Below are 26661 nucleotides of genomic sequence, written 5' to 3'. Positions count from 1 at the left end.
TGAAGAGGTTTCTCCACAAGGGAATTTACTTTTCCCCCAACATGTGCATAACTGACTCAAAGGGGCAAGTGAAACACAATAAAACCTTTATGGAAATGACCCTGGGTGAGCTGCCCAGCCCCAGGCAGCAACACACAAACACCACACGTGCATTACCTTCAGCAGGTCACTCTTACAGCAGTGAGCAGAGGGCTGGTACAACATAAAAACATCACCACAAGTCTGAACCCAGTGACTTCCTTATACAGTGCACAACATCATGGATTTACACTTGATAAGCCAGGCCATCATCCCCAGCAAAGCGTGCTGCAGGCTTGCAGGTCTCATCTAAAGTTACTGAAATTTATTGTAGAATACTCAAAGGAAAAAGAAGATGGAAGAGTAGCTTAAATGTGAATCTCCTGAACAGAACACTGATAGCCAGGTGAGAAGCTACAGGCTCTCAAACCTGTAATGCTGGGAGAGCACTGGTGAGGACACAGCCAAGCCCTGCTGGATGGCTCAGGTGTGGTGTGGCATGCAGGAGAAGCTCTGACAATTCAGTCCCCTAGCCCTGTCACACTCCCTGCTCGCACAGCAGCACTTCTGCAAAGTGAGTTTCCTTTGCACTGATCACTCATAGACACAGCAACTTCTGCAGACCAGTCCTCATTTGTCCCAGGAAGCATCCACACCCAGGTGGGGTAATTTAACTCCAGCTACTTCAGGAAGACACTGGTCCTCAGAGAACGTGGCTGGACTCTCACCTGTAGACTTGATTTTCTGGCTGGCCTGCATAGTGCTGTCCTCATGGTCGATTGGCTGACTTGACAAGGAGAAGATCCAGATTTCTGCCACCTTCACTGGAGCCTCTTTGATGTTGCTGAAAAGGCTCAAAACCTGGCCACCTTCTGTAGGGTGCTGCATGACCTGGGACAGAAATTAAGTAGAACAAATCTGCATTTAAGTGTATTTAAACTTGTATCATTTGCATACTACAAGAGTTATTTATGCTAATGGAGTTATTCTACATTTCCAGGACCTTGTAACCACAGGAGCCACTTGCAGGCAATCCACAAGGCTAGTTGAGATTTTATCTGACTGCTAATGAAAGTGATGGAAGGAAACAAAAACATTCTGGGCTTAACAGCTGATTAGCTCACCCTTGAAGCAGAGTACTTGACCAGTCATTACTATGTATTTGCTTCCCCAGCATAGTCCTGATTTTAATTATCAAGTTACCCACCTTCTGAACACCTAATTAAGGAATTTGATATTGTCTTAAAACCAAGCAAAAGAGCCGGTAAAAGCAAAAATTCTTGGTGAGATACAGATGTAAAGTGGCTCCTAAAGCAAAATATCCTCGCTGTGGAGGGCTGACACAAGAATCTCAGAGGAACCAGCCCCCACCCCAGGACAATGAAGCAGCAGGTCATGAAAAACAAGTCAGTGGTGGAGGCAGAGGGACATCTTGGTGCAGGTTTCTCCTTCCTTTGCCACTCCCAGCTCAGAGGTTTCTCCCCAGAATCTTGTGATGATCTCACAAGATTCATCCCCTCACCTGCACAGCAGCTTTCCAAGGCACACCAGGCTGCTCTGTCCCTCCTCACAGGGACCTAAACAGACCTGAGCTGATGAGGAACATCTGTCCCCCTCCTCTGCAACTGCTCACTCTCAACTCCAATTCACTGCTGTGTTTCAACAGCTTAAGAGAACTTTTTATATATATATTTTTTTTAAATGAGTCAGTGGAGTTTAGGGGTCATCATCCTATAAACTCCAAAGGGGAGGGAGGGCTTGTAAAATCAGTTTTCCTGAAGACTTCAATTTCATAACTATTCCAGATGAGCTGGAAAGCAACTATTTCCTAACATGGTGAACCTTTGAACATTTTTGACCTTCTAACCCCAGTCAGCTGACATTACAAACAGACATAAGAAAAACCACATGCAGCAGCAGCAAATGCCCAACACTTAGAAGTTCACCAGTGACTCTAATTAATGGGCCCACATGTTTTCTGCCTTACAGCACTATTTACTTTCTGGTTGTCCAACAAATCAAACAGTACAGGAAAAATGTTAGCTGCAACACCATGCACTTGGCCAATTCAAATAAGGAGCTCACCATTCACTGCAGGGCTGAGGGAAGCTGCACTCACACAAGAGAAGCACTCTTTAGAGCCAATTATTTAATATAATAATAACTCACCACAACATAACACCGGCTTATTTTGGATAAAAGTCATTTGTTGACAGAATGCAGTCTGATGAAAAATATTGGTGTGAAACTGAACTTGCTACTGCTAAGCCCATTTCTAAACACTCAGACACTGAAACAGCAGAGATTAAACAGGGCGTGAAGCAACAAAGCATGGAGCTATGCCATTCAGAAAGCCTTTGTGAATAATTTATCCATCCTTGACTCCAGCATTAATTTTATCATTTACTTCTCATGAATAGAGCTCCACCTAAATTACCAACAGCCATGAAATAACAATGGCCAAGGGTTTTCCAAGCAAATGAGAGAAATTACTTCATCCTGAACTCTCATACTGTGGCACTGAGAAGCACAGCAAATCTCACTTTGACTTTACCACTTCTCAGGGTTGGAAGGCTTGCCCAAGTGACTCTGTCTCATCTGCACTTTTAATCTGGACCCCCTAACTCCAATAAAGCCACAAAACAATAACAAAACCCTCAAAAGGTCACAAGCTATCCTTGTGAAAGCTTTAGCTATTAAGATATGAGGCAGAAAACACTCAATATTATTGCTCAGTAATAAAATCTGGTTAAAATATTGCCCTGTGAATATTGATTGCAGCTATTTGAAATCCTGTCAGGTCCTTCTCAATGAGGCAAGTGACAACAGTGGGTTTGGAGAGAAGGGAGGATGTCCAGGTGTGTAAGCAGACCCTGTGAAGAGCAGCTCACCTCAGCCATGCTGATGCATCCCACAGCCAGGGTCTTGTAGCCTAAAATGGTTCTGTTCTTGTAGCGCTTCCGCCGCTGCAGCATGATCTGGAGCTTGTTGCCTTCTCTCTTCAAGAAGTGAGGGTACTGAGGTGGGAAACACAGTGGAAAAGTTCATTTTGCTTCTTGGCAATACCTCCCAAGCTTCATGGACAACCTCCATTCCTAAGGAACAGCCCCGGGACTTTCCTAAGTGCCTGCAGCTCACTCACACTCAGTCACAATCCTTCATTACCCTGGGGAAGACTCTGCCCAAACAGCTCAGAGAGGCACTCCAAAAACACAACCCAGGCACACAGAGCAGCTGCTCAGTTTGGGAAGGGCTGGGCCCAGGGAGATGAGCAGCCTCCAGGAGATGCTTTCCTCAAGAGCTCAACAGAGGATGCCCAGAAGTGGAGCCCTCATGGGCTGCCCATGGCAGGGACAGCCACAGACCCCCACACTCTTGGCAGGACACTGCCTTCCCTCCAGCACAAGGACACCTCTCAATTGGTTGTATTTTAAGTAATTAAGCCAAGAAAAACCTGTCCTACTGCCAGGTTTTGTTGCAAAGACATAAATCCTCCCAAGGCATGCTCCACACAAGAAAATACATTTGTTTATACACCTCCTCCAGAAAGTCCCCAGGAAGAGAAAGCTGTGAAGCCAAGCAGAGACTATTAGGGAATGAGTAAGGCAAACCATAACCATAACCATGAAGGAGAAGCTGTCCAAGGGAAGAAAAGTCTTCAAGGAAAGATAAAGCAGCAACCTGACCAGTTCTCATCCCAAGAAGAGAGGAGACTGGGACATACAACATAAATAGTACTAAATAACAAGCAGACAGGAGAACCTCATTGCTGGGATGTCAAAGAGGACATTCCCAAGCAAAGGATGCTTCTCTTGCAGGGAAGAACTACTTTCTTTTTTTTTCCTTGGGACACTATGAAAATTAACTTCCTGCCCATCAAAACACTTAGTAATGTCAAATAGCACACACCACCAGAAACCCCTGAGATACTAATTTGCAGTCCAGAGCAAGCCTGACTGCTCTGCAGGGAGCTGGGAGCAGTGGCCACCCAAACTAGAAGAATACTAATTAGCTGATTGCCCTGCAAGGGCAGGATCTGCTGCTCACTGCCCGAGGCAGAGGCATTGCAAAGAGAGGAATAACAATCCACCCCACTAAAAGACAATCCCAAAACACACAGAGCCTGTGACTCTGCAGGTGTGCAACATCCCTAAAGAAGGATGGAAGAAAGTTATTGGAGAGAAGGGGCAGGAGGGGCTCAAAAAGCCAGAGGCACCTTTCACACTGAGATTTACCATTTCCTTGCTTTTGGGGCCTTTCTACACGTGGGAAGGGCAGCAGGGAAGAGGGACTCCTCGCTCTCAGTTCACAGCATTGGAGCCACACCAAGGCTGCTCAAGCAAAAAACCTAGAACTGAGTCCCAAGTCACCCTTGGTGCCAGGCCAGCTCAGTTTGAATGTGTCCTGTTTTCTGCATTAAACAGCCCAAGTCCAAAGATGTACAAGTTTCTGTTTGTCTCAGCTGTGCTGCCTGGCCACCTCTGATGAGCATTCACAGAGGTGGTAAAAGAAGGAACAGAGAGACTCAGGCCACTCAGCTCCTCCATCAAGAGCAAGGCCCTCCAGAAGAAAAGATGAGCTATTTGCATAGCACAGTCCAGCTTTTTTAACACCAGCCATGATTTATCAACTCTCCAGAATTGCTTCTACACAAACTTTTCAGTGATTGTCAGTCCATGGCAGAGACTGGAAAGGAAAACAGTTTGGCTCAAAACGTCTGAAAGCTTTTAGAGGGAGCACCAAACACCTCAAAGCACCTCTGTGGGGTGAGAAAATGCACACACCAGAACAGTGAGAGTCAGGACAAGACTTTTTCTGAAGCCCCAATAATGTAATCTCTCCCATCTGGAAAGGTTTATTAGATTAAAGACAGGAATTAAGTGCAGAGCCCTTAATTAATGCCAGAGAGCTGTGATGTTGTGTTTGGAATATGTGGGGAATTTCCCTGGGCTCTGTGAAACCCACAGAAGTGTGGGTCAGGAGAAGCAGAGATTCCAGCAGGAAGGGTGATGACAGCTCACCTGCCAGAAGGGCAGGCTTAGCTTTAGCCCTAGCCAGGAGGGGAAGCAGGACTGCACAGGGCACCAACTCCAGTCTCAGCTGTGTAACAGGGCAGCAGGAAACTTCTCCCTTCAGTTTGAGCCAGACACCAGGGGCTGCTCACTGCTGTACCAGCCAGCAGAACAGCCCTAGCTCAGCTCTGGCAAGGGAATGCTCCCTGCAAAGGACAGGAGTGTCACCCAGGAGAAGGAACTGAGCAGGCAGGCGGCACAAAGGCACAAGAGGCTGCAAATCCAGGCAGGCAGCACAACGCCAGGTGCCGAGAGCTGACTGAAGTATGGAGATACTGACTGCTGCAAGACAACAAAACCCTGCTCTGTGACACCCACATGCTTTTACTCTGTGGCCCATCAGCCCTCTCAAATACATGCCAGGCACTGAATTCAGACTGCAGCTGAATTAAGCTCACTCACTCTGCTGAAGGCTCAGTGTCACAGCCACTCCTGTCCCCTGCTCTGGCTCAACCCCCAGCCCCATCAGGGGAAACAGAATTAAAGGCAGTGCTCTGCATCCTGCTGCAGCATTGCTCTGAGCCCCAGGAGAAAGCCCAAAACACCACAATCCAAATGAATTCCAAAAAGATCTGCAGACTTGCTCCTTGCTGACACAGGACTGGCAGAGGGAGACCTGGCTTGTCTTACAGCTTTGCTCCCAACCATGGGAAAGTTGCAGCCACATGATCCAGGTGTAGATATTCCTGGCATGCAGCTTGGTTATTCCTGTTCACAGAACAGGGGATGCAGTGCTGCAGTTAACCCAGCCATCTGCTTGGGCAGCTGCAGGTTTATCATCTGTCTGCAGTGAAAGCTTACCTGCTTCAGCTTGCACAGGTCTGAGTAACAACCAGCCTCACATCATCACCTGAGCCTTTCTCCTAACCAGATCCAAGTCCCGAAGTCAAGATCTAACCCACAGTCACAAAACAAAGATAATCCAAGTATGAGTGCTCCTGAGTCTCTCACTTTCAGCAAGCCAGCTCTTATTTACCTAATTTCCCACTCAGGAGGTAGCACTAGGGCAGCAGGCTTTGAAGAAACGAGAAACCAAAAACCACAATTGTTCCAATTCACAGCTATTCCTGTGACTCCAGAGCCAGGAGTAACTACAAGCACACTGCCCCTGCTTCCCCAAATGGTGCCTCCCTCAGCAACTGCAAATCAGAGGCTCACCTGACTCATTCCTACTACTGCCTTCTGTCAGCCTGACACTCCACGCCATCCTCCACTGCCTGCTCATTAAGAAGGCAACAAAAGGCAAAAAAAAAAGCCAACTCGCTGTGCTCCAGCTCTTGCCACGGCTATGCCTTGAGGAGGAGAGCCTGCAAAGCCTTCCTGCTCCGGGATGCACCGTGGAGGAGCGGGCAGCCAGCACCCTGCTCCAGCCCCCTGAGAGCTATTCAGACAAGCTGTGCTGCTGCTGCTGCTCACAGCACCTGCAGCCCGGAGCCTGCGGGCAGCCCTGCCCCACCTGGGCAGCCCTGCTCCCTGCAGCCGAGCCCGGGGGAGCAGCAGCAGCCCCGAGCAGCCGGTCCCAGCCTACCTGCAGCGAGAAGGTCAGCGCCAGCTCCGTCTCCACGTGTCCACTCGGGGGCAACACGATCTCGTGGGAGCGCAGGATGCGCTTGGAGCCCTGCGGGGAAACAAAGTCCAGCACCGGGTGAATTGCCCCGAAGGCACCTCTCACATCCCATCCCGGCCCTGTTTACTGCACACCAGGAAACGTTGTCAGGGACTACCACAGAGAAGTGAACGGATGGCTCTGACCTTGTACTTCTGTGAAATATTAATGAGATGAAAGGGAGATATTTGACTAATAAAGATTTGGGCATATTTACTGTCCCTAACTGCAACAATGCAGCTTTTGTTCTGCCAAACCCCGGCACTGAAAAGCTGTGAGTCAACCCCCATCCCCGGAGTCGAAGTCTCCTATTTTCACTTCAGCCAATAGGTACAAGGCTCTGGGTCTCCTGGGTCTGGAGGCTGCAGCATCATGCTTAAATCTCCGGCGTTATCCATGGCAGACTGGGCTTTTCTTTTTGTGCACACACCTCTCCCCGGGGAAAACAGGGACTTTAACCTGTTTAAACAATTGCCAGTAGCTAGGGATATTAAAGAAAAAATTCACTAAGCATCTCAGCGGAGTCTGGAGATTTAATGTATCACAGGGCAACTCCAAATCAACCCTGTGTGTGGGCTGCCTTATGCTAACAGAGTTACCAGGCTATTTACCGTGTGAGCATTTCATTTCAGGGAATGTTTGAAGGAAAACTAGCAGGAAAACATGACAGACTGCTGCCTAGCAAACCCTTCTGCATTGTTCAAACACAGTGGCAAGTTTCAGAGGTCTCTGGCTCAGCATTCTGCTGAGGCTGCAGATCTGGCTTTGTCCAGACGGGCTGATCTCCCAGAAGCACAGAACTGCAGCTCTCGAAAAAGCAGCATCTGGGAAATCAGAGACAGACTGGGGGGGGGTAAACACCTCCAAGCTACATCCAGGGGGAAATGTGGTCTGCCCCATCAGCCTCAGGGAGCATCAGGAGATGAGACAGCAGCAGAGCCTCATCTACATCCCCTCCTCCCCAAAGGCACGGCTCGGGCAGCCCCAGCAAAGGCCGTGATCTGCAGCGGTGCCTCAGCCCTGCACAGCTCCAGCTCCTCTCTGGGAGCACCGAGGTGCCTGAGCTCCAGCAGATCTGACAGCACACAACAGAGCAGCGCCAGGCACCCACGGGCTGCCCCCAGGACGAGCGGCACACGTGCCAGTGAAGCACAGCCAGCCCGGCCGCTGGCAACAGCGGCAGCTGCTCCATTTGTGCAAAGCTCCTAATGGCAGCAATCTTGCTTTGCTGGTTACGCAACCAAAATCTAATGAAAGACCAAATATAGTTGCTTTTAAAAGACTGCAGCAGATAAACAGAGCAACGGCTCAGGAAAATACAGCTGACAACTCTTTGAACATCTCTGCTCTGGAGGCTGCAAGGAAACATGGGAGATGCAGGTAAGATGCTCTCATTAGGTCTGAATTCAGTCATCCCCTCTGGAAGGGCTCTGGTGTCTGACAACTTGCATGCAATTCCCCACACAAAGGCAGTCGTTTGACAGAGACCCTGTATCTGATGATCCAGTACCACCAGCCTCAAACAATAGCCATGTCAGAAACCTGAGTGCTGGCAAATAAAGCATGCCTGGAAAAGCCTGTCAGCATCAGCATCATAACCTGCAAGCTCTGAAGGGATTTTTAATAGCAGGCCCTGGTGTGGAGAGTACTGCTCAGGTTCCAGTGTCTGAACCCTGCATCAATGCAGACCACAACACGTACACAAAATGGGGCGTGAAACTCCCACGTGTTAAAATTCCCTTTGGATCTGTGGGTCTGGGCAGGTTTCACCTATAGAAAGTGTAGGCAGTAGTCAGGACAGGAAAAGAAAGTCTTGCTCTAATAAAAGCTTCTGAATTCTTCAACCCAAGTCTGGCACTCTCTGGGCATAGATCAGTCTCTGACAAGCCTCAGGTGCTTACAGTGATGCATTCATCATCTAGGAGTACAAACATATGGAAAGCTTTCAGCCTTGACAAGCACTACCTGACAGCCTGGAAACCCACAGCAGTGCTTCTTCTCAGGCTGCCACAAACCCAGGTGTGTGAAGCAATTCCCTGCCTTTCTGCCCTCGGCTGTGGGTGCACAAACCCCCTCCAACTTAAGAGGGGCACATTTTTATCCCAGCTGGATCACTCAGAGATGAGAGATACCAATTAAACCCTCAGCTGTGTGTTTTTCCTTCCTGATTTCACCTTCCAAACGAGACTTTGCGTGTTTTGACACAACCAGCTCTCTGCAGGGGTTTGCCTAGCTCTTCATTTGAAAAGCAGCAGCTTTTCAGCCCAGTTAATGTTCTACTTATAGGTCTGCTAGGCTTTTCCTGGTTAAGCACTTTAGGGTTTGCAGTGATGGGAGCACGTGGGCCCGGCCGATGCTGTGACGCACCGAGCCCCTTCCTCCCCAGCCCGCCTCCAGGCAGGGTGACCTACATGGAGGCACCTAATTAAATGGCACAAACATCTGCTGTGAAGTGGGTTATTTACCTAGGATGACAAGTGTATTTTAGGAAAAGCAATTAATCTGTACAGGCACCCTACAAACCCACTGACAAGCTTGGCTACAGACTCGACAGCAGAGCTGCCCAGCAGCAGGGGAAAGCCCTGACTCCCCCAAACCAAGACCCAGTTATCAGGATGTTCAGCCCCAGACTGGTAAATAAAGATCCAGGCTTGGATTTAGTGCCAGCTCAGGAAGAAAAGGGGACACATGAGAGCATTTTTACATGTGGATAAGCTCATGCTGAGCCATCGGTGAACAATATTCTTCACTTACAACAGTGAAATGAGTTTGGAACGTGGGGGAAGGGTCAGAAAAGAGTCAACACAGATCCAGAACCCTGATGGACTTGGGAAGAAGTCTGTGGATGCAAAGTGGAAGTTGCAGAAGTTGAAGAAGTCTGTGGATCCTTACGTGGGGGTAAAGCTCAGTTTGGGCACCTGCCAGTATTCTTAGTCAAACAACACAATTCTTAGAGCTGGGCAGTAATTACCTGCATTTTGACAGCAATGACCCCGGAAATAAGCTCCTTATCCAATTCCTTTAAGACTACCAGTTTCTTTAATGTCAAGCTGCACAACCTGCAAACAGGAACAGAAGTGAAACAGTTACAATCATGTCTGAAAAAGGAAAAGCTCTGGTCAGCTTTTACAGGCGGCAGTATCCCACTTTGAGGGAGAAGAGGCTCCAGACACGAGCCCCACGCTGATACAAAGACAGCAGAAATATGAGGCTTCCTTGGCTTCCCAAGACTGAACTTCTCCAACCTTTCATAAATAAATACAAGGAGGTGGCCGGGGGTGCATCTGTCTCTGATACAGACCCACGGCCACACGAGAGCCCCAGACAGCACTGGCCTCCACTGACCACAGCCTGGGAACCCTTGCTTTGAGTCAGACCAAAAGCCTCAGGGTCAGAGGAATTAAATTCCAGCAATATGAAAGCATAGGGTCAACCTAATTTTAAACTTGTCTACAAGGCTTTCCTAGATTGTTGCCTTTTCAGTTTCAGACTCCTGGCTCCCAAAGATCTCGCTCCCACCTCTTCTTGTCAACCCACACATTCTTCTGCTCACCCCCAAACAAAAGTGCTAGCAAGTGGCTCAGGCAAGGGCAGGGAGAAAAAAAGGAAAGAGAAAGGAGAGGACTCAAGAGGTGCCCTCTGGCCCTGGTGTTCACATGCCACACATATGCAAGTAAATCACATTCTTCACCCAGGCAATGCTACATTGTTCTGGTTAAAGCTGTTTGCACTTCTGCCTCCCAGCACAGGGAGCTTGGGAGCAGATGGAATTCAGCCTCTGCAGCCCAGTTCAGGCTCTGGGTAACAGGAACGTTGGTGCTGTCACAGTTTCACAAAAGTTACCACCAGCTGGGGGAGTTCAGAATGCATACCCATAAACAAACTTCAGGCAAAGATAAACCTGAAGGCAAGACAGCTCAATTTGAGGACAGCAGAGGCCAGAGAAAGTTGCTGGGCGGGCTGTAGTGACTAGACATCATCTGTCATGCTGGCCAGGAGCCAGCACTGCCTTTGTGTCAGGTCCTTACTCCATGGCATGGGCATCCCTGGCCTCTGGCACGGAATGTTAGCAGGCAGCAGCATTGCTCTTCTCCAGCCCACTGCAGAGCTCTTTCTCTCAGATCAAGTGTAACATCAGGGCTGCTCATGGAGGGCTGAAGTCCAGCAGTAGATGGGAATGAAAGAGAAGCTGGTGCTGGATTTTGGCACAAGTGCCACTGACTGAAGCCTGCACTTGAACTATAGTACTTCACACTGGTGCCAGGTGCCTGACAAAGCAGCACTGCAAGGCTGACTTGCACCTCCACCACCTTTTCCACTGATTTGCTGCAATGCCTGAGGGTAGACAGGATCAGCCTGGGTGTAAAACAGCAGGGGAGATGCAGCTAAAGGTTCTTCCCAACAGGAGTGGGGGCAGGTGTTGAATCAAGTACTGCTGGTCTCATCCTGAAGCACCCATGGCTCTGCCTGATCTCTGGTCTCTCACAAGGGCCAGCAGCAGGGAAGAGCCAGGCTTATGGTCTGCACTCCAGCACCTCTCCAAACATGTCCCTGCCAGCCTCTTCTCCACCCCAACCCATGCCATCTGTTCTCCCTCCTCACTTTCAAAGCTCTTGTTCCTGCTAAAACCCCCAAAAACCAAGAGAAGGAGAGGACCAAAAGCTCTCTCCTTTGCAGAGCTTTGCATTGCAAGACAGCACAACCAGAGATGCTGCAGAAATTACCAAGAGGTACAAAAAACCAGGACTGCCTGGCCTTCTGTCCCCTCCTGTCCCCCTGTGTGCACTGGCAGTCAGGTGAAGCAGCATCTCTCAACCTGGAGCACAGGAGAGGCTGTTGCCTTTTCCTGTGCATCCCAAATGAAACAGCAGGCACAGACAGACACACATGGGCCAGGATCTGGATGAGGGAGGCTGTGAAGCCGTTTGTTTTCTTTGTAATAGCTGGAGGACAATTGTGCTCAGCTTGCCAAAAGCCACAGAGCTCCGGCCAGTCAGGTGCTGAGAGCAGAGGTAGGACAACACACTGGCATTGTCTCAGCTGACAGGCAAGGAACAAAGGCCTTTTCTCTCCAGCCCCGAGCTCGAGGATGGAAAAGGTACGGGAAGAAACAATGGTGTTCTCAGCACACAGAGCAGAGCACAAGGAGGGCGTTCTGTTCTCCGCCGGGCATTCCTTCAATTCATCATTTATGAGCTTTGATCAAACCCTGTGGAGCACTTGCTGCTTGGGGGAAAAAAACATTAAAAAAATTAAAAGCCTCCTTTACAGTGATCAGGAAAACAAAAGCAGTTTAAAAAGACACGGGACACATCTGCTTTCTTCATCCCCCATTGCTGGGCTGCTGGTACTAAAAGGCACTTCACACAAAAAACAACGGAATGTTTATCCTCTCCATCGGCGGGGGGCAGGGTGTGTGGGGGATGGATAAAAATCAGCTTAAATCCCATCAAATCACTCTGACCCTCAACACACGGTATTTCAGTCGAAGTTGGCAGCTTACAAATCAAAGCCATCTTCAGAACATGTGGCAGAGAGGGGCCATTCCTGACTCAAACCACAACGAGAAGGCACATGCCGAGTGTGTCCCTGCCACCAGCACGAGGATCCCCAGCTACTCACAGGTACAGCGAGGATCTGTGTGCCAGAACTGCCTCTGATAACGCTGCACTTATCTTCCACCAAGGTTTCCCGGTACTCCCAGCAAGTCTCAGGGGTCAAAACAGGGATCAGCCTCACAAGCCACTTCTATCAACAAGCCTGTTAGGTTAAACACCGGTAAATCAAACAGAACAGACACGGCTGGAGCTGGAAAGACATGGAGAAAGAACACGGCTACATTTGGAAGCATCTGATACACATAGATATGGTCTGTGTGAACACAGAGAAAATAACCTAGCACACACAAGGGGAACTGAGGAAGCCTCACGTCTGGAGCTGAAAGAACCTGAAGTATTTTGAAAGCCTGGGACTGCAATTCAGGAGGTGCAGAGAAATCCTGTCTTTGAATGTTTCAGCAGTGACCTACAGTCGCACAAGGAGAGTTCAGCTAGCAAAAGCACTAAGTTAGCTGAAGCAGACTTCAATAAGGACAATGGAAATCTGAGTGCCAATATTTCAGAGTTGATCTCCCTGCCAGGAGCTCAGCTGGGTCCCAAACAGCAGCAGGAGCCTCTGTCTTCTCTGGCCACTGATGTGCCCCCATGACAAGCAGGCACAGGTCAACAAATCACGAGACAGATAAATGATACAATAAAACTCTGCATTTTTACATCACTGCTGCAAAAACAGGGTTTTGAAGAGAAACCTCAACCTGACCCAATGGTTTCAACTCGCCTTGCTAATGCAAGTTGTGCTGAGTAGCTTCATCACAAGCCCTTTGCTTAAGGAGGCAGCTCTCTGCAAGGAACACAACATTTTGGTAACTGAGATGCAGCAAACGTGTCCAGAACAACCAAATAAAGTGTCGCATTCTTTACTCACTGGATGTTTTGCTTTTGCATCCCTCTGAGTAGGAAGATCAGGAAAATAAACCCCCTCCAAGAAAAAGTCTGCCTTGCTGAATTAAATGTCTGTTTCTCCACAGGGAGCACAGTAATTGCACCAAGACCTCGTTCACGCTGAGACAGTCGAATCAACAGGAAGGAAAAATTAAAAATTAAAGACCTGCATTTTAATTAAACCCCACAAAAGTAGAGAATAACGACAGGATGCACCACAGTTATAGGGGACTCCAAGTACAAGATGGGAGCTGGGGCAGGAAGACTGTAGTACACAGATAGCCTTTGTCCAGGTTAAGAGCTGTGAAGAGCTGTTCCTAGAGAAAGTGTTCCATGCCAGGAGCACTCTCCTCTGAGGTCTGAAAACCTCCACCAGCCCATGGCTATAAGGAAGGAATTGGTTTCCATTTGGCCACTGGACAGTTTCACCTCATCCAAGTTATTTCAGCATTTCAGGACAGCAAGCAGCCTCCCAGCCTGGTGCTTTCAACATCCACGCTGAGTGTTTTGCTTCGAGCTGACACTTTACACCCACATCAGTCCCAAAATAAACCACGAGCCACTGGAAGGAGAACTGGAGGGAGACACCCCCCTGCCCGGCTTGCCCAGACAAACAGAGCCATTCTGCACATAGCTACGGGGGTGGCTGTGCAGGAGAGGCCCCAGCCAGGAGCTCTGCACAGCATTTTGGGGACACAGCTGCTTCAGGAAGGCATGGACGTCTGCAGCACACCAAGAGCCAGCTGCACCAGCTGTTCTCAGGACAGCACAGAGACAAACCTGTTGCTGCACTTGCATGCCAAAGGCAGGGCTCTGTACTGGCCTAGGAGCTAGCTAGGGGAGAAGGCAGGGCAGAAGTACTGTCCTCTGATGTCACTGACACATCAGGTATGGGCTCTGGTCAAGGGCAGCAGTAGGAGCCTCAGCAAGATGCCTCCTCACTTTCTAAAGCTTAATGAGACAACTCCCTCATCATGATCTAATCCTGGTCCCGCTGTCAGGGAAGCTCCCAGGCAAGGTGAAATCAAAAGAGGAGGTCAGGCACCCCAGTTTCTGTCAGGACAGGAACATAACCTGAGTAAGCTGCAAAGAAACCTAATAGTCCTTCATTCACATTTCCAATCAGCTGTTCTGGCTATAGATCCATTTGAGTAAGGTTTAAGCAGCCAGGAAACAATTGCAAAGCCAGTATTTTCATTGTTCTTGTTCTCAAGGATCTTGAAATCCTCTTCCCAGTATTCATACAGAGAATTAAGTTCTTAAGATTCTGGAGACTAAGATCCATAAAAATGCTGGAGCAAGCAGGTCATGTCCAGCCAGGTAGGAGGATGGCAGCTTATTTTACACAACAGGTTCTAGCCAGGACCTCACAAGGACACACATGTACAGCCAGACACTATCCTTTTATAGCTGAAATACTGTCCTGCTCACTTCAAATAAATTACATATATGCCTACTCCAAACTGAGCAAGCAAAAGGAGGTGGGAGTGTTAAAATTTTTACAAGATCCTAGAACTCCACACGGGCACATTTGCTACCTGAAGTTAATATGACCAAGCAGTGAAGCACACCTGAGCTTAGATACTCTAATCCAACATAACAATTGGAAAATGCTGAGAGATGTCTTCCTCAGTAGGTCAAGACATTGCTGGCTGGCTCTAGGGGACTCACCAAGGGCACAAAGGGATCAGGGTCCCTGCAAGCCAAATAACCCTGACTCAAACAGCAGAGTTTACATACTCCACTGGCACTTCTCATTTCTTAGTGCTTCAGGAATCTGAGAAGGAAAGGGCACTGCTGAGACACAGCACTGTTGATGAGACACACAGGTGTGAAAGCCAAACCTCCACAGCTCCACACACTCTTCAGGGAGCCAGGCAGAATTTCTGGGGGTAGCTGTGTCACACACAACTGTTCTACCTGGCCAAGATGTGATGTGTTCCAAGTCACACCTGCAGGAAATCAGCCTGTCTGACACCAGCTGCTCACCTCCAGCTACGTGCTCTGAACTGGGCTACTGAGAACCAGCAGCTTTCTCTCCCTTTAGGAAATCATCCCAGCAAGAGCAGGGGTAGCTCTTCACACATCTGTAGGGCTCAGTCAGATCTCAGTTCCTGCACACATTGTTATACACTGGTTTCTTACTCTTCAATTTGATGATTTCAAATCCCTTTACAGGATGACTTAAAGGAAGGAAAAAACCCAACCACTGACAAATCTGTTTCTCAGACAGACTACAGAGTATAAAGGAGTCGGTCAAACTCACCAATGTGTTCACACCGTGCTGCCTGCAAAGCCAGGCATGGGCACAAATGCAGTTAAATACATCTCTTCTGGTTTGCCTCTTCCAAACCCAGCATCCAGAACAACAGGACTGCACAGCATCCTGATACCAAAGTGAGCATCAGTGAAAGCACCTGTGGTACTGGTGAATTAGGTTTGATCAATGTTTTCAAAGTTTTGAGGCAGCAGGAAGATGCTTTATTAGCTTTAAAGAATAAAGTCAGCAAATAATGAAAAGCTGATTCACGGTTAAGGCTCCTTTGACAGACATCAGGATGACATTTTCTACACTACAGATGACACTAACACATTTGATATTTGTTGCGTTCATTCAGTAGCAGCTGGAGCAGCCAGAGGCAGCAAGGAAGGAGATGGAGGCAGACCAGGCACAGCCACATCCATCAGACCAAAGGCTTGTGGCAGCTGTGGGTCTCACAAGCTTGCAGGAGACACCCATGTGCTGCAGCAGAGCCCAGAAATGCCAATCTCCCATTTGAGCACCTACTGAGCTCTGCCAAAACACCACTGTCAGGGAGGGGGAGCCTTTAGGATGCAGGATGGACATTTCTGTAGCTAGGGCTTCATTTCTCAGCTAGTTGGCAACAAAGCAAAGACACAACCCACAAAGTTTACGTGAGCCAGCCAGGGTGGAGGGCAGCTCCCACCACACGCCTCATACATTGGCAAAGAAACAGATACACAAATGAGCAAATGAACACGCCCTAGACCGAAAGGAGACCCAAAAAAACAAATCAGGGGGTGGGGAACGAAGAGGAGAGACCTCGGCAGCCGCAACAAACCCAGCAGCCCTCCATCCTTGGCTCACACTTGTGTGCCTTCCTTATGCAACCTGCCCCAGACAGCCGTGCCTGTCACACAGCGGGCTGGCCAGCGGGACTGCCTGTTCCAGGCGTGCTGCAGAGCCCTCCCTGCCTGCCCACAGCCCTTCCCACCTGCCCTGAGCCCTCCAGGACCAGCAGGAGCCACAACAAGTCACCAGCAGCTGAGAAGGACCATGAGAGCTAAAGGCTTCCTGCTGTGTCCAATGCACCTCATGGTTTGCAGAGCACATCTGCCCGGCCTGCAGCAGCACATCTGCCCCAGTTTGCTGCAGCAGCAGCACATCTGCCCCAGTTTGCTGCAGCAGCAGCACATCTGCCCCAGTTTGCTGCAGCAGCATCCCCCTCCCAAGCTGCCAGTGCTGCAGCCGCTGCAAGAACAAAGGCAGCACCCAGCTTTCCAGCACACGCCCAAGGGAATCCTCCCTGTGGCGGCCAGCTCTGTTAGGGGTGTCAGCAGATGAAAGGGTTAAATAAGTGCCTCAAGGCACAGGTTTTCTCCAGCGCCTCCCTGCCCGGATAACCCTCGCTCTGCTCCCCTATCCACGCCTCAGCTGCGCACAGCATCCCCAAACACAGCAGCAGCAGCGGCGGGCCGGGAGCTGGAACATCTCCACAGCAACTGGGGCTGTCACCGCCGCACGTCACCGACTTCTCCTCAGCCGTGCGACAAACAGCGGCTCCCACAGACAGACAGACAGACAGACGGCTGGTGGCTGCCCGCTCCCTCCGGAGCCTCGCTCAGTGCTGCTCTCGGAGCGAGCACTGCCCCAGCCGCTCCCCTTCAGAGGGAAGCACTCCATCAGCCAGGCCGGTTTGGGATTTAGCATTTTCCTTTCGATGGCAGGAAGCACAGGTCTCCAAGTACTCTTGCACTCCGCTTTCAGAATGCTTGGTGTCATTTTGTTCCCGTTGCTGAACAGCCCCCAGCAAGGGCCCGCTGTGCTCTGCACGCTCCTGTCCCCACCTGGAACCCTGGGGAGACAGCACAGTCCAGTCACAGCACGCTGTCCCCAGGGCCTACAAATCTTTAGAGAAAAAGGATTCTGCCTCAAATGTTCTCATCTTCCCCTTGGTTTGTAACAGCCATCAAGAGGACAAAACGATGCCAAGAGGAGGCTGCACTTCAGGCTCACTCAGAAAAGCTCGCAAAGAAGGCTCAGTTCTGCTCGGCTTATCCGTCACTGTGATCTCTTCAGCAGGAGAAAGTAGGACTAGGAAGCCTCCAGCTAGGAAAGCATTCAAGGAAAAACAGATGGCTTCTTGGTGTAGCCAAAGCTGAACTTGCTCTCGGGGCATGAACAGTGTGCCATCTCTCTGCCTGATTTCTCTCCACTTCGAATAGCTCCCACAACATCACCTGACACAGACGTGAGCTGAACAACCTGTCACCCCAGGGACCAGACTGGCTCACACCATGGGTCACATCAAATTACTTCTCACTCAGCCATCCAAGAACAATTCCAAGCTCACTAGCAAGTCAGGCACACGGTCCTCCCACTCAAAGCCAAGATCCTGATGTCATGTAATTCTTAAGACTTGGTGCTTCTTTGGAAGACAACCACATTACACAGTTTCAAATAAAGTCTGAAAACTGACAAAGGAGTTTTTTGAAATGAATTTTGGGGATGGGTTTTATGCCTGGTTTTGAACTTGATTTCTCCTTTGCTGACCCAGCTGGACCCAAGGCAGCAAAGCCAGGACAGGCAGACCATTCCTAACCACTTTCTGTAACCTTGATTTAAACCAGCTGCATCAAGTACTAATGAAGAGACTTTTGTTTGTGAACTTTGCCATGTGGCCCAACATATACAAGCTGGGAGAGCCACACAGCCATAATTTAGACCCCAAAATGCTGTTTGCTTCTTTACTGAGAACTCAGTGTCCTGTAAGAGCAAAGGCAGAGCAGCTGTAAGCAGTGAAAACCATCGTGAACTTTGATGGCACGTTTGGTATTAGCCAGCACAGCAATCAAATATGCAAAGCATGTTGCTGGCAGGCTGGCTTTCAGGCTAGGAGAACACCTCACGGACCCCAATGCCATTCCCACTGCAGCCAGGCTCTCCAAGCCTGCCATCCTGGCCTTCTTCCAGACAGGCAGGTGCAGCCAGCCACCCCAACACTCTCAGAGCCAGGAGCTGCACTCTTCCTTCAATTGCCTCATGTTTAATGCTGCCTCCCTTCTCCCCTGACCCCAGAGATGAATGGTCTGACGATCAAAGAAGTATCAAAATTAGTTACCAAAGTTTGAAACATAATTGTTTTGCACAATTCCCATTGTGCCTAAAATGCAGGAGAACTATTTAGTCCCCCAAAATATGATTTCTCTCCAGCGTGCAAAAATACAGAACTAACAACTTGAGCTACAGGGAAGGAGGCAGGAGAACTGAAACACTAAACCCCAATGTATTCAACAGCAGGTCAAGAAGGAAGGTTAGGAGAAACACCAGCTCCACAAAGGGCAATTTGTAGAATTGCTACAGCTGTGCCAAACACCCTGTGTAAAGCTCACAGCACCTCAGCTGTGCACTCTGACCTCTGAGCCCCACAGCTCTGCCTCACCTGTGCACAGGTGCTTTCACCGTGGGACTGCAACACTGGCAACCCATTTGTTCTCTGGCCACAGCTCAAAGGATGTCCCCAAACCCAACACATTAAAACAGTTAGAAAAGAAAGGTGGTTCTTTCCCACTATTTGAACAGTGCTGGTTTTTACATGGCAACGACACACAGCTGACAAAGCAGCCTCCATCAGCACTAAATATAATTCACAAAGAACTCTAAATCCTGCCACTAAAGCTGGGGCATTCAGCATTAACTTGCTGGAAGCACTGATGAACAGCCCTCAAACTGGACCAAAACATTGAGGGTAGAGCAGCTGAAAGGTACTGTCCCTTGCAGATTTGTCTCCCCAGAAAGGAAGGGGCAAACTGAGAGGAGCTTTCCAATATTAACAGTGGTCAAAAAAGGTCTGAAAATGCCAAAGCATTCAGCACTCCTTGCAAGGAAATGCCTCTGTTGGAAGCTCATTGTGCTCCAGCACATATCCCTTGCATTTTTTTCCATCAAATATTCTGGGCACCACTTGCTCATTTGCACATTGTCTGCTCAGAAGAGCACAGATAAGCTGGGAAGGAAATCACCAGAGAACAGAAATAAGGGATCTAGTGAGAGTCTGAAAGCCAAACAGCTGAACACATTACCCCAGCTGATGCGAGAGTGAGATGGCTGAAGTGAAACTACAGCGCTGCTGCCAGGGATGGAACTTCAGCAGTAACCAGAAGCAGGATTCTAACTTCCAAAACCAGCTGAACTGGACTGAAAAGGCTCACAGAGGCTGCAGTGCCCAGCCTGCTGCCAAGCACAACACGAGCTCTCCAAACACAGCCCTGAAAACTGCAGAACTCACCCAAAGTGCACAAATTAACAGAAACTGGGATCTCTTTAAAGCTGACCCGTGGGGGTGACCTTACACTGAAGCAGCAGCGGATTTTGCCCTGGCAAAGACTGCAGGAGACACCCTGCCCATGCCATGAGAGGGAGGCACCTGAACACCAGGCCAACCTTCTGGCCTGGGGCACAGCCAGGACATGCACTTCAGCTGCTTTGCAAATAGCTCAGATTTTCAGACCACTCCTGATCCCCTCTCAGTAAGAGCAGCTTCATTTAGGGAAAATCCCTGTCTCCAGGTGATCTCAAACTGTCTCTCAACAGAACCTGAAAAATGTCTTCCCCCACAGTGTGTCTCTTTACACCTAAATATACCCTGTGTGCCCTAGTTTAAAGAATCATTACTGAAAAAGAAAGCACTTGTTTGGAAGTAACTCAGCACAAGGTTTTCTCTTTGTTTTCTTCTCTGTAGAAACCCCTCATGACTGAGATTTCTCTGTGTTCCTCATGAAAAAGGGAGAAAACCTGGCAACTCAGACTCTGTTTACACTCTTTTCTGAAAGCTAACATCACCTTTAAGTTTATCAGGGAAAGAAGCAAGCACAATTTTTACTAAAGAAGTACAGAAGAATCCCAGTGCCAAACACTTGTGGTGGCAGGCAGAATACAGCGGTTTGCTCCAGAAAAACATTTGCATTTCCTTATTACTCTAAACCTCTTCAGCAGCTGTGGGAAGTTGAGCTGGCAAGCAGAGATTCAATATTATTTAGAGATTACAGTTCTTCAGCATTATTGCTGGTGATATTTCATTCCTGAAAGCAATAAGGGAGCAGCAAAGCAAACCAAGTGCCTGAACTTGCTAGTTCAATCTGCCAAGAATATTTATTAAAACATCAGTGTGACCTGTGTAAGCCAGCAAAACAGTGGGCATTGAAAGACACAGGGTGCTCCAAGAGGCTCAGAACTTGTTCCAGACTCCTCTAGGATTATTTTAATGTTGAATACAAGCAATAAAACAAAAAGCAATTTATAACAATCATAATCCATTCAGTCCCCAGAACCTTTCATCAGGCCTGTGAGTTCTGACTGAAACTGGATTTACCAAGATAAACTGCAGATGCTCTACAAAATAAGCAGACTGAGGTAAATGAGGCATGGACAAACTGAGTTTGAATGAGAGGCTGCTCTTCTCCAGCAGGATATCAAGGTCCACTGCAGGGGGGGATTACCAAGAAGCCCATGCAGGAAAGAGATAGCTATTCCATTTGTGAACAAGATCACACCATCAGATCATTCATGGAGACCAAACTCCAGAGCCAGGGCAGCCCCAGCCCCCTGACAACATTCTCCTCTAATGCCTTTGCTGATGCAATCAGCTAATGCTAACATGACAGTGAGCAAGGAGAGCAAGGAATAGATATCAGCATCAGTTTGTGGGCAGTGCTGCTGGGTGAGGCGTGGCACATCTGGAACTAGGCACACTTACTCGGGCTGGCAGAGAGCATTTCCATCACAGAAACAGCTGAGGATCATCAGTGGGGATAGGCCAAGTACCACAACATCAGGGTGGGATTTATCCTTGATTTTACGCTGTCCTCACTCAGAGGACCACTCAACATCTGATTTTCACCACGTGACTACAGGTACTACCAAGCACATCAACCTTTGCATCAGGGTCTATGGCTAATCATACAACAGAAATGTATTTATGTGCATTATATGTTTCCAGCACAATCATGGTGAGCCCAGCCTCTCTAGAGCACCGGTGTAGATCTTTTACCGCTTCCAGGGTGTTTATTTTGAGCCTTCATTTCCATCCCTGTGAAGCAGAGGTCTGCTTTCAGCAAGCACCTTGCAACTGGCTGAAGGGAAACGCTGGAACTGCAGTGGCAGTGGTATGACCTTTCACTAAGACATGGTGTGTTTTGTGAATCATTTGTTAAGTAATCACATGTAAATGTTCATCTAATTACAAATTACCAAGCCATTCTCTGTTTTCACGCCTGAATCAGAAGAACACTGCAGAGACAGGTGGCTCCCCATGACTGGTCCTCAGTGGGGTCCTCTGTTTGCAGATGTATCACCTCAAACACAGATTAGCTTCCACTCAGGACAGGTCCTCTTGGAGAGCTGATGGAGGGTGAATTCACTCGCAGGAGAAAAGCCCAAAGTTACTCATGCAATAGCTTGGAAAATGTGGTGATAATTTTGGAACCAAGATAGGCCCAGGAGACTTAGCAGGAGCAGCAGCAGTCTGCTGGCAGAGGACAGAGAACAGAGAAACAAAAGCTAGAGGAGCCTCAATTCACTGTTCAAGAGTCAGGAACTGTGGGACACAAGACAAAATATTGAATTTCCAAACACTAGAGAATTGTTTACATTTAACTACACTGAATTCTGCCACTCAACTAATTCAAGTTTAGTGATTCAAGTACCTAGACACTTGGTAAATCCTTTCACCTTATCGATAAACAGACGTTGGATCTTGGTATGTTCGAGATTCAGGCAGCCTCACAGAAATCCTGGCAGCACTGGGCCACTGTGACTGTAACAGGATACTGCCTGCAGCCCCACTCCCTGGGCTTTGTCACACTCCAGGAAAAGCAAGGAATCACAAAAGCATCTGATGGATCCAAAGAGGGAAAGAGAGCTGCAAAATTTCTCCATTCAACGGGACAGCAGAGGAAAGCTTGAAGCATGTAGCATTTTTCTAACTTTTGTCTTTTATCATACTCCAGCTGTCATATAATTTCCACAATACAGTGTGGGGAGAGCAAAGGAGAACTCAGCTACATCCCCTTTTCTCAGGGACACATATTTCCCCAGCACAGATCTCCCCTGCTCCAGATACTTCCTATCTGCACTCAAAAGTAGCCAGTGGTCAACACATTCCCAGAGCTTGGTAAAAATCAAAGTCAAGCATTTTCAACAAAATTCTTTTTTGTTACTGCACTCTGATGGCCACTGAAGCTGCCAACCTGGTCAGAGAGATGCTTTAACGATGAAGCATAGTTTTAAAAATGGATTTGCAGCTGTGCATATTTCACTTCAATCACTCAATTGTGAATTATACCTCAGCAAGCCCTTGAAGAATAGAGGTGGGCTGTCAGGGCGATGCGAAGGGGGAGAGAAGGGAAAGGAATTCCTACCAAACAAAAGAGCTCCAAGAAACTGATACAACTCTGCTGGAAGCTATTCCCAGCCCACTCAACATTTTTTTCTGTATACAGGCATACCAGAATCCCAACAAGGGGCATTTTTCCCAGCTAAAATATGAACCATCAGCAAATCTGACTGCTGCCGGAGAGAAATACAGCAACCTGGTGGATGCAAAGCAAAGCACAGTGAAAAAACCTTAGAGTTGTGGAAACCCAAGAGGCACCTTTGAGAGCTCACCGTGGTGGCAGCCTCACACAAGCACCTGCCCAGGGCCCAGCACGCTGCCTGGCAAAGCAGGAGTCCTGTTTGCTCTGCTGACAACAGCTGTTTACATAAGATAGGAGTAGACAAAATCGTCCAAAGCACCTTTCCAGGCCTCCCCAGAAGGCTTGTGAAGAACAGAACAACTTCACTGATGCTCACCAGGCCGTTTTACTGTTCATTCTGCATTGCTTTTGGAACCAGTGGCAATGCTGAGAGAGGCCAGGGCAGAAGGAAATACCACAGAACACTGAGGCAGTGGTTGGGACATCGGTGGGGTCAGGCTAAACCTACCCACAACCCAGCTCCAGAGCAGATCCTGTACTCCAGCACCTGGGTGCAACTGTTTTCTTAATCCAGAGATTCCCTGGATCCCAAGGGCTGTGCAAAACACCAGCAGTCAGGCCACTGGAACCTGCAGGAGAGCGATGGTGCCGAGCAAACTCAGCATGCAAACCCAGACAAGGCAGACGCGTGGTCCAAGTGCATCAGCACGTGTGAGGAGAGCTGAGCACTTTGCTCTCCTCACAGGCACTGCAAGGGGCCAGCAGCAGAAAGCTGGCCTTGAATGCAGGTGCAGCAGGAACACAGCCACTTGGACATTTAGGTTATGATCCTGCAACAGGGAAACAATTGAATGAACAATAAAAGCTTATTACGAATGTTTTTTTTTTAAAGACACCCAGCAGGACCTGTCATTTAGGTGTCAGAAAAACAGGAGCACGCTGACTGAAGGCTGAACTGAGAAAATCCAGCTCTGAAATCCTGGAAAAAGCTCCATGTGTTTGCTTGAACTAAGCACTCTCCAGGCTTCTGATCCTCAGGCACATCCCCCTGGGCCAAGGGTAAGGAGCCACCAAAGTTTTGTCTTCGTGAGCAGCTTTACACTTGAACTGCTGAATGCTACATGTTGGGAGGAAAAAAATCCTCTGATCTGCTTTGGTATCTGCCAGTGGCTGTCTCAAATCCTCACTGGGACTGAACATGAACAGGCAAAGTTTATCCAAGTACCTGGAGACACTCAAAGTCTATTTGTGAAGCAAGGACAAAGTCTACACTAATGGTCTTTAGCTCTGTTAGGCAAAATAAAGCAGAATCAAGGCAGAAAGAAGATACTGATCCCCCCCAGCATGAAAGAAATGGGAGCACCTTGAATTCTGGCACACTCTCAGGCACAGCATAGGGAAGAGGTAGAAGAGCAAATAAAAGGGAGTTCAGCCCCTAACAAGCCACTAGCAACATGAAATATATATGATCCAGTTCTTGCAGTTCTCAGCTTTCCTTGCAAATCCTTCATTTTGAGGCAGTGGGTGCAACTTGATCAGGAAAGCAACATATCATCTTTCTACCACCGAGAAAGCACACAGATATATTTTCATTAAAGGGGTCCTTTTGAGGGATCCTTTTGAGGCTGGAAACTACCCATCTGAGAGGAAGTGATCACAGGGGAAAGGCTACAGGACAGCCCCAAGAAACTCAGAGCAAACCCTGCAAACTGTAAACCAGCAGGCAATGGAAGAGCGGAAGCAGGAGGAGGGCAGGATTAGAAGTGCTATAGATTTATGATAAGTGATGCACTAACAATAGCTTTCTTTTAAGAAGGAAGCTCTTCCTGCTGTAGTTAATCTAGTTAGCCTGCCCATACTTTCATGCACTGGGGAAGGGCTGCCTACAGGACAGGCAACTCCTCAAGTCAAGTAAAACCACCCACTTCAAAGCTCCTAAAATACCAACCCAGTAACATGGACCGTGGCAGAGGGGAAAGAAAGAGTTGCTCCCCTCAGCAGCTGTCAGGGGCTGCTCAGGGGATCTGTTCCAGCCTTTACATGGGCTAGATGTGCAAGGAAGGTCTTTTTCAGCCATGTTTTCCATTTTCATAATTTCTCCCCACCCTGAAAGGTCATGCAGCTGAAAACATCAATTTAACTAATGCCAGATGGAAGACAATTTAAGCCATATGAATCTTTGCTGATTATATAATTACCTTCATTTCTTGCAGAGACATGGAAATGCTTACAGTCGCTGGCAGATTATTTTGTACATAAACAAACATTTCTAGGCTGTTTGTACTTTAAAGAAATTAAGTCCACATGGTTTTGACCAACTGCTCCATTACCACGTGGCACATGCATGAAAAAAAACAAGTCTGAATTTGAAACTCCACCAGGAGGTTGCAGACACCCGTCTTCCCCAATAAATATTTTTTTAATGGGCTCATCAATTCACAGTTATAGATTTACCGGATAGAAGCTTCAGATGATTTGCGCTCAGCGTTAAATACACCAAATTATTTTCTGCAGACCTCAAGGTCATTTAATTTACCTCTAATGAGCCCCAAAACATCAGCAAGGAAAAGAGCACTGAAACGTTCAGGCTCATTTGCTCCCGAGCCAGAGCAGCGTGGCAATAACAAACACACCAAACCACCACAACAGGTGACTTGGGCAAAATCTACAGGGAAACTTGGGCAAAATCTACAGGGAAGGACAGCACAGAGAAAGCACCACAGACGCAGTTCTGTGAGCCTGACTGTAAAGCCACGAGCAATTAAAGATCCAGTGCACAGGTGCCGATTTCTGAATGGAGCCGGTTGTGTTCGCAGGTGTCCCATTAGAAGCCAGGAGCACATGTTTAAATTTGCATAAGAATCGGAGTGAAAGATTCAGTTACATCCCCAGCAATCTCCAGTAGCTTTGGTTACACTGTCACATACTCAAGTTAGAAAGTGTCTATTTGACAATCTCACTGCAAAGAGCCCAGCTCCCCAAACCAGGGGAAGACCACCTCCAGTGCAGCCATCTCCTCAGCCTGACCCGCCTGCAGCTCGGACAGCAGCAGCCCCGAGCTGGAGAACACACACCAGCCTTTGGACCACCCAGGGTTTATAGCACTCAGCTAAAACACCAGCCTCTAAACAAGGGGCTGGACTTCTCCTCCCACAGTCCTTCAAAGTCATTTCCTTGGCCCGAAGAGAAACTACACCGAATTAGAAAGGGGGTGCAGGGCTAGGCTAAGTGAGTTACTTGCTCCATGCTCACCTGCAGACTCTGCCTGCACAAACATTTGGTCCACCGTGCAAGGCACAGCAGAGAAGTGATCCAACTGATCACAGCCTGTCACTCTGATTTTTTAAGATTTTCTAAGCCTTCTGATGTTGAAATTATTGTAGCAAACTTTCTCACACACTTTCTGTAAATAACTCATTGTTTTGCATTCTTTTATGGAGTAGAAATTTGATAGACTGTTGGCTTGTCCAGTGTCATTGGAGAGGTGGCACTGTCACCCTCCAATCCACTGTCCCTTTTGGAAATCTATAAATGTTGGCGTCAGAAAATAAACTTCCCTTTTCTCTTCACCTTGAGAACAGCGGCATGCACTTGTGTTCTTTCGTGTCCTGTAGTGACACAGCCCACCTCCTCACCTCTGCCCCCAGTGAACCCCCACCCTGATGATCCCCTTTACCGCGTGAACTCTCAAATGCTTGCACTAGCACAAGGCAGAAGGTGCTGGCAAGCAGCAGCCCAAGTGGGTAGT

General features: G+C 48.4%; 1 protein-coding gene across 2 annotated transcripts in view; it reads right to left on the bottom strand.

Annotated features, from left to right (window-relative positions):
- Positions 1-26661, bottom strand: part of PACS2 (phosphofurin acidic cluster sorting protein 2) — a 73985-nt gene that overhangs the window by 37368 nt on the left and 9956 nt on the right. For both annotated transcript variants that reach the window (XM_084211178.1, XM_084211179.1), the window contains exons 2-5: positions 9668-9755; positions 6619-6708; positions 2910-3035; positions 747-909 (exon numbers count right to left, since the gene is read on the bottom strand). In XM_084211178.1, the coding sequence (XP_084067304.1) occupies positions 747-909; positions 2910-3035; positions 6619-6708; positions 9668-9755 (467 nt within the window). The remainder of the gene's footprint in view (positions 1-746; positions 910-2909; positions 3036-6618; positions 6709-9667; positions 9756-26661) is intronic.

This window comes from Fringilla coelebs, assembly GCF_963513975.1.
Source record: "Fringilla coelebs genome assembly, chromosome: 9".
Classification (NCBI taxonomy): domain Eukaryota; kingdom Metazoa; phylum Chordata; class Aves; order Passeriformes; family Fringillidae; genus Fringilla; species Fringilla coelebs.
Note: the sequence above shows the minus strand (reverse complement) of the source record. Positions and strands in the feature narration are given on the sequence as shown.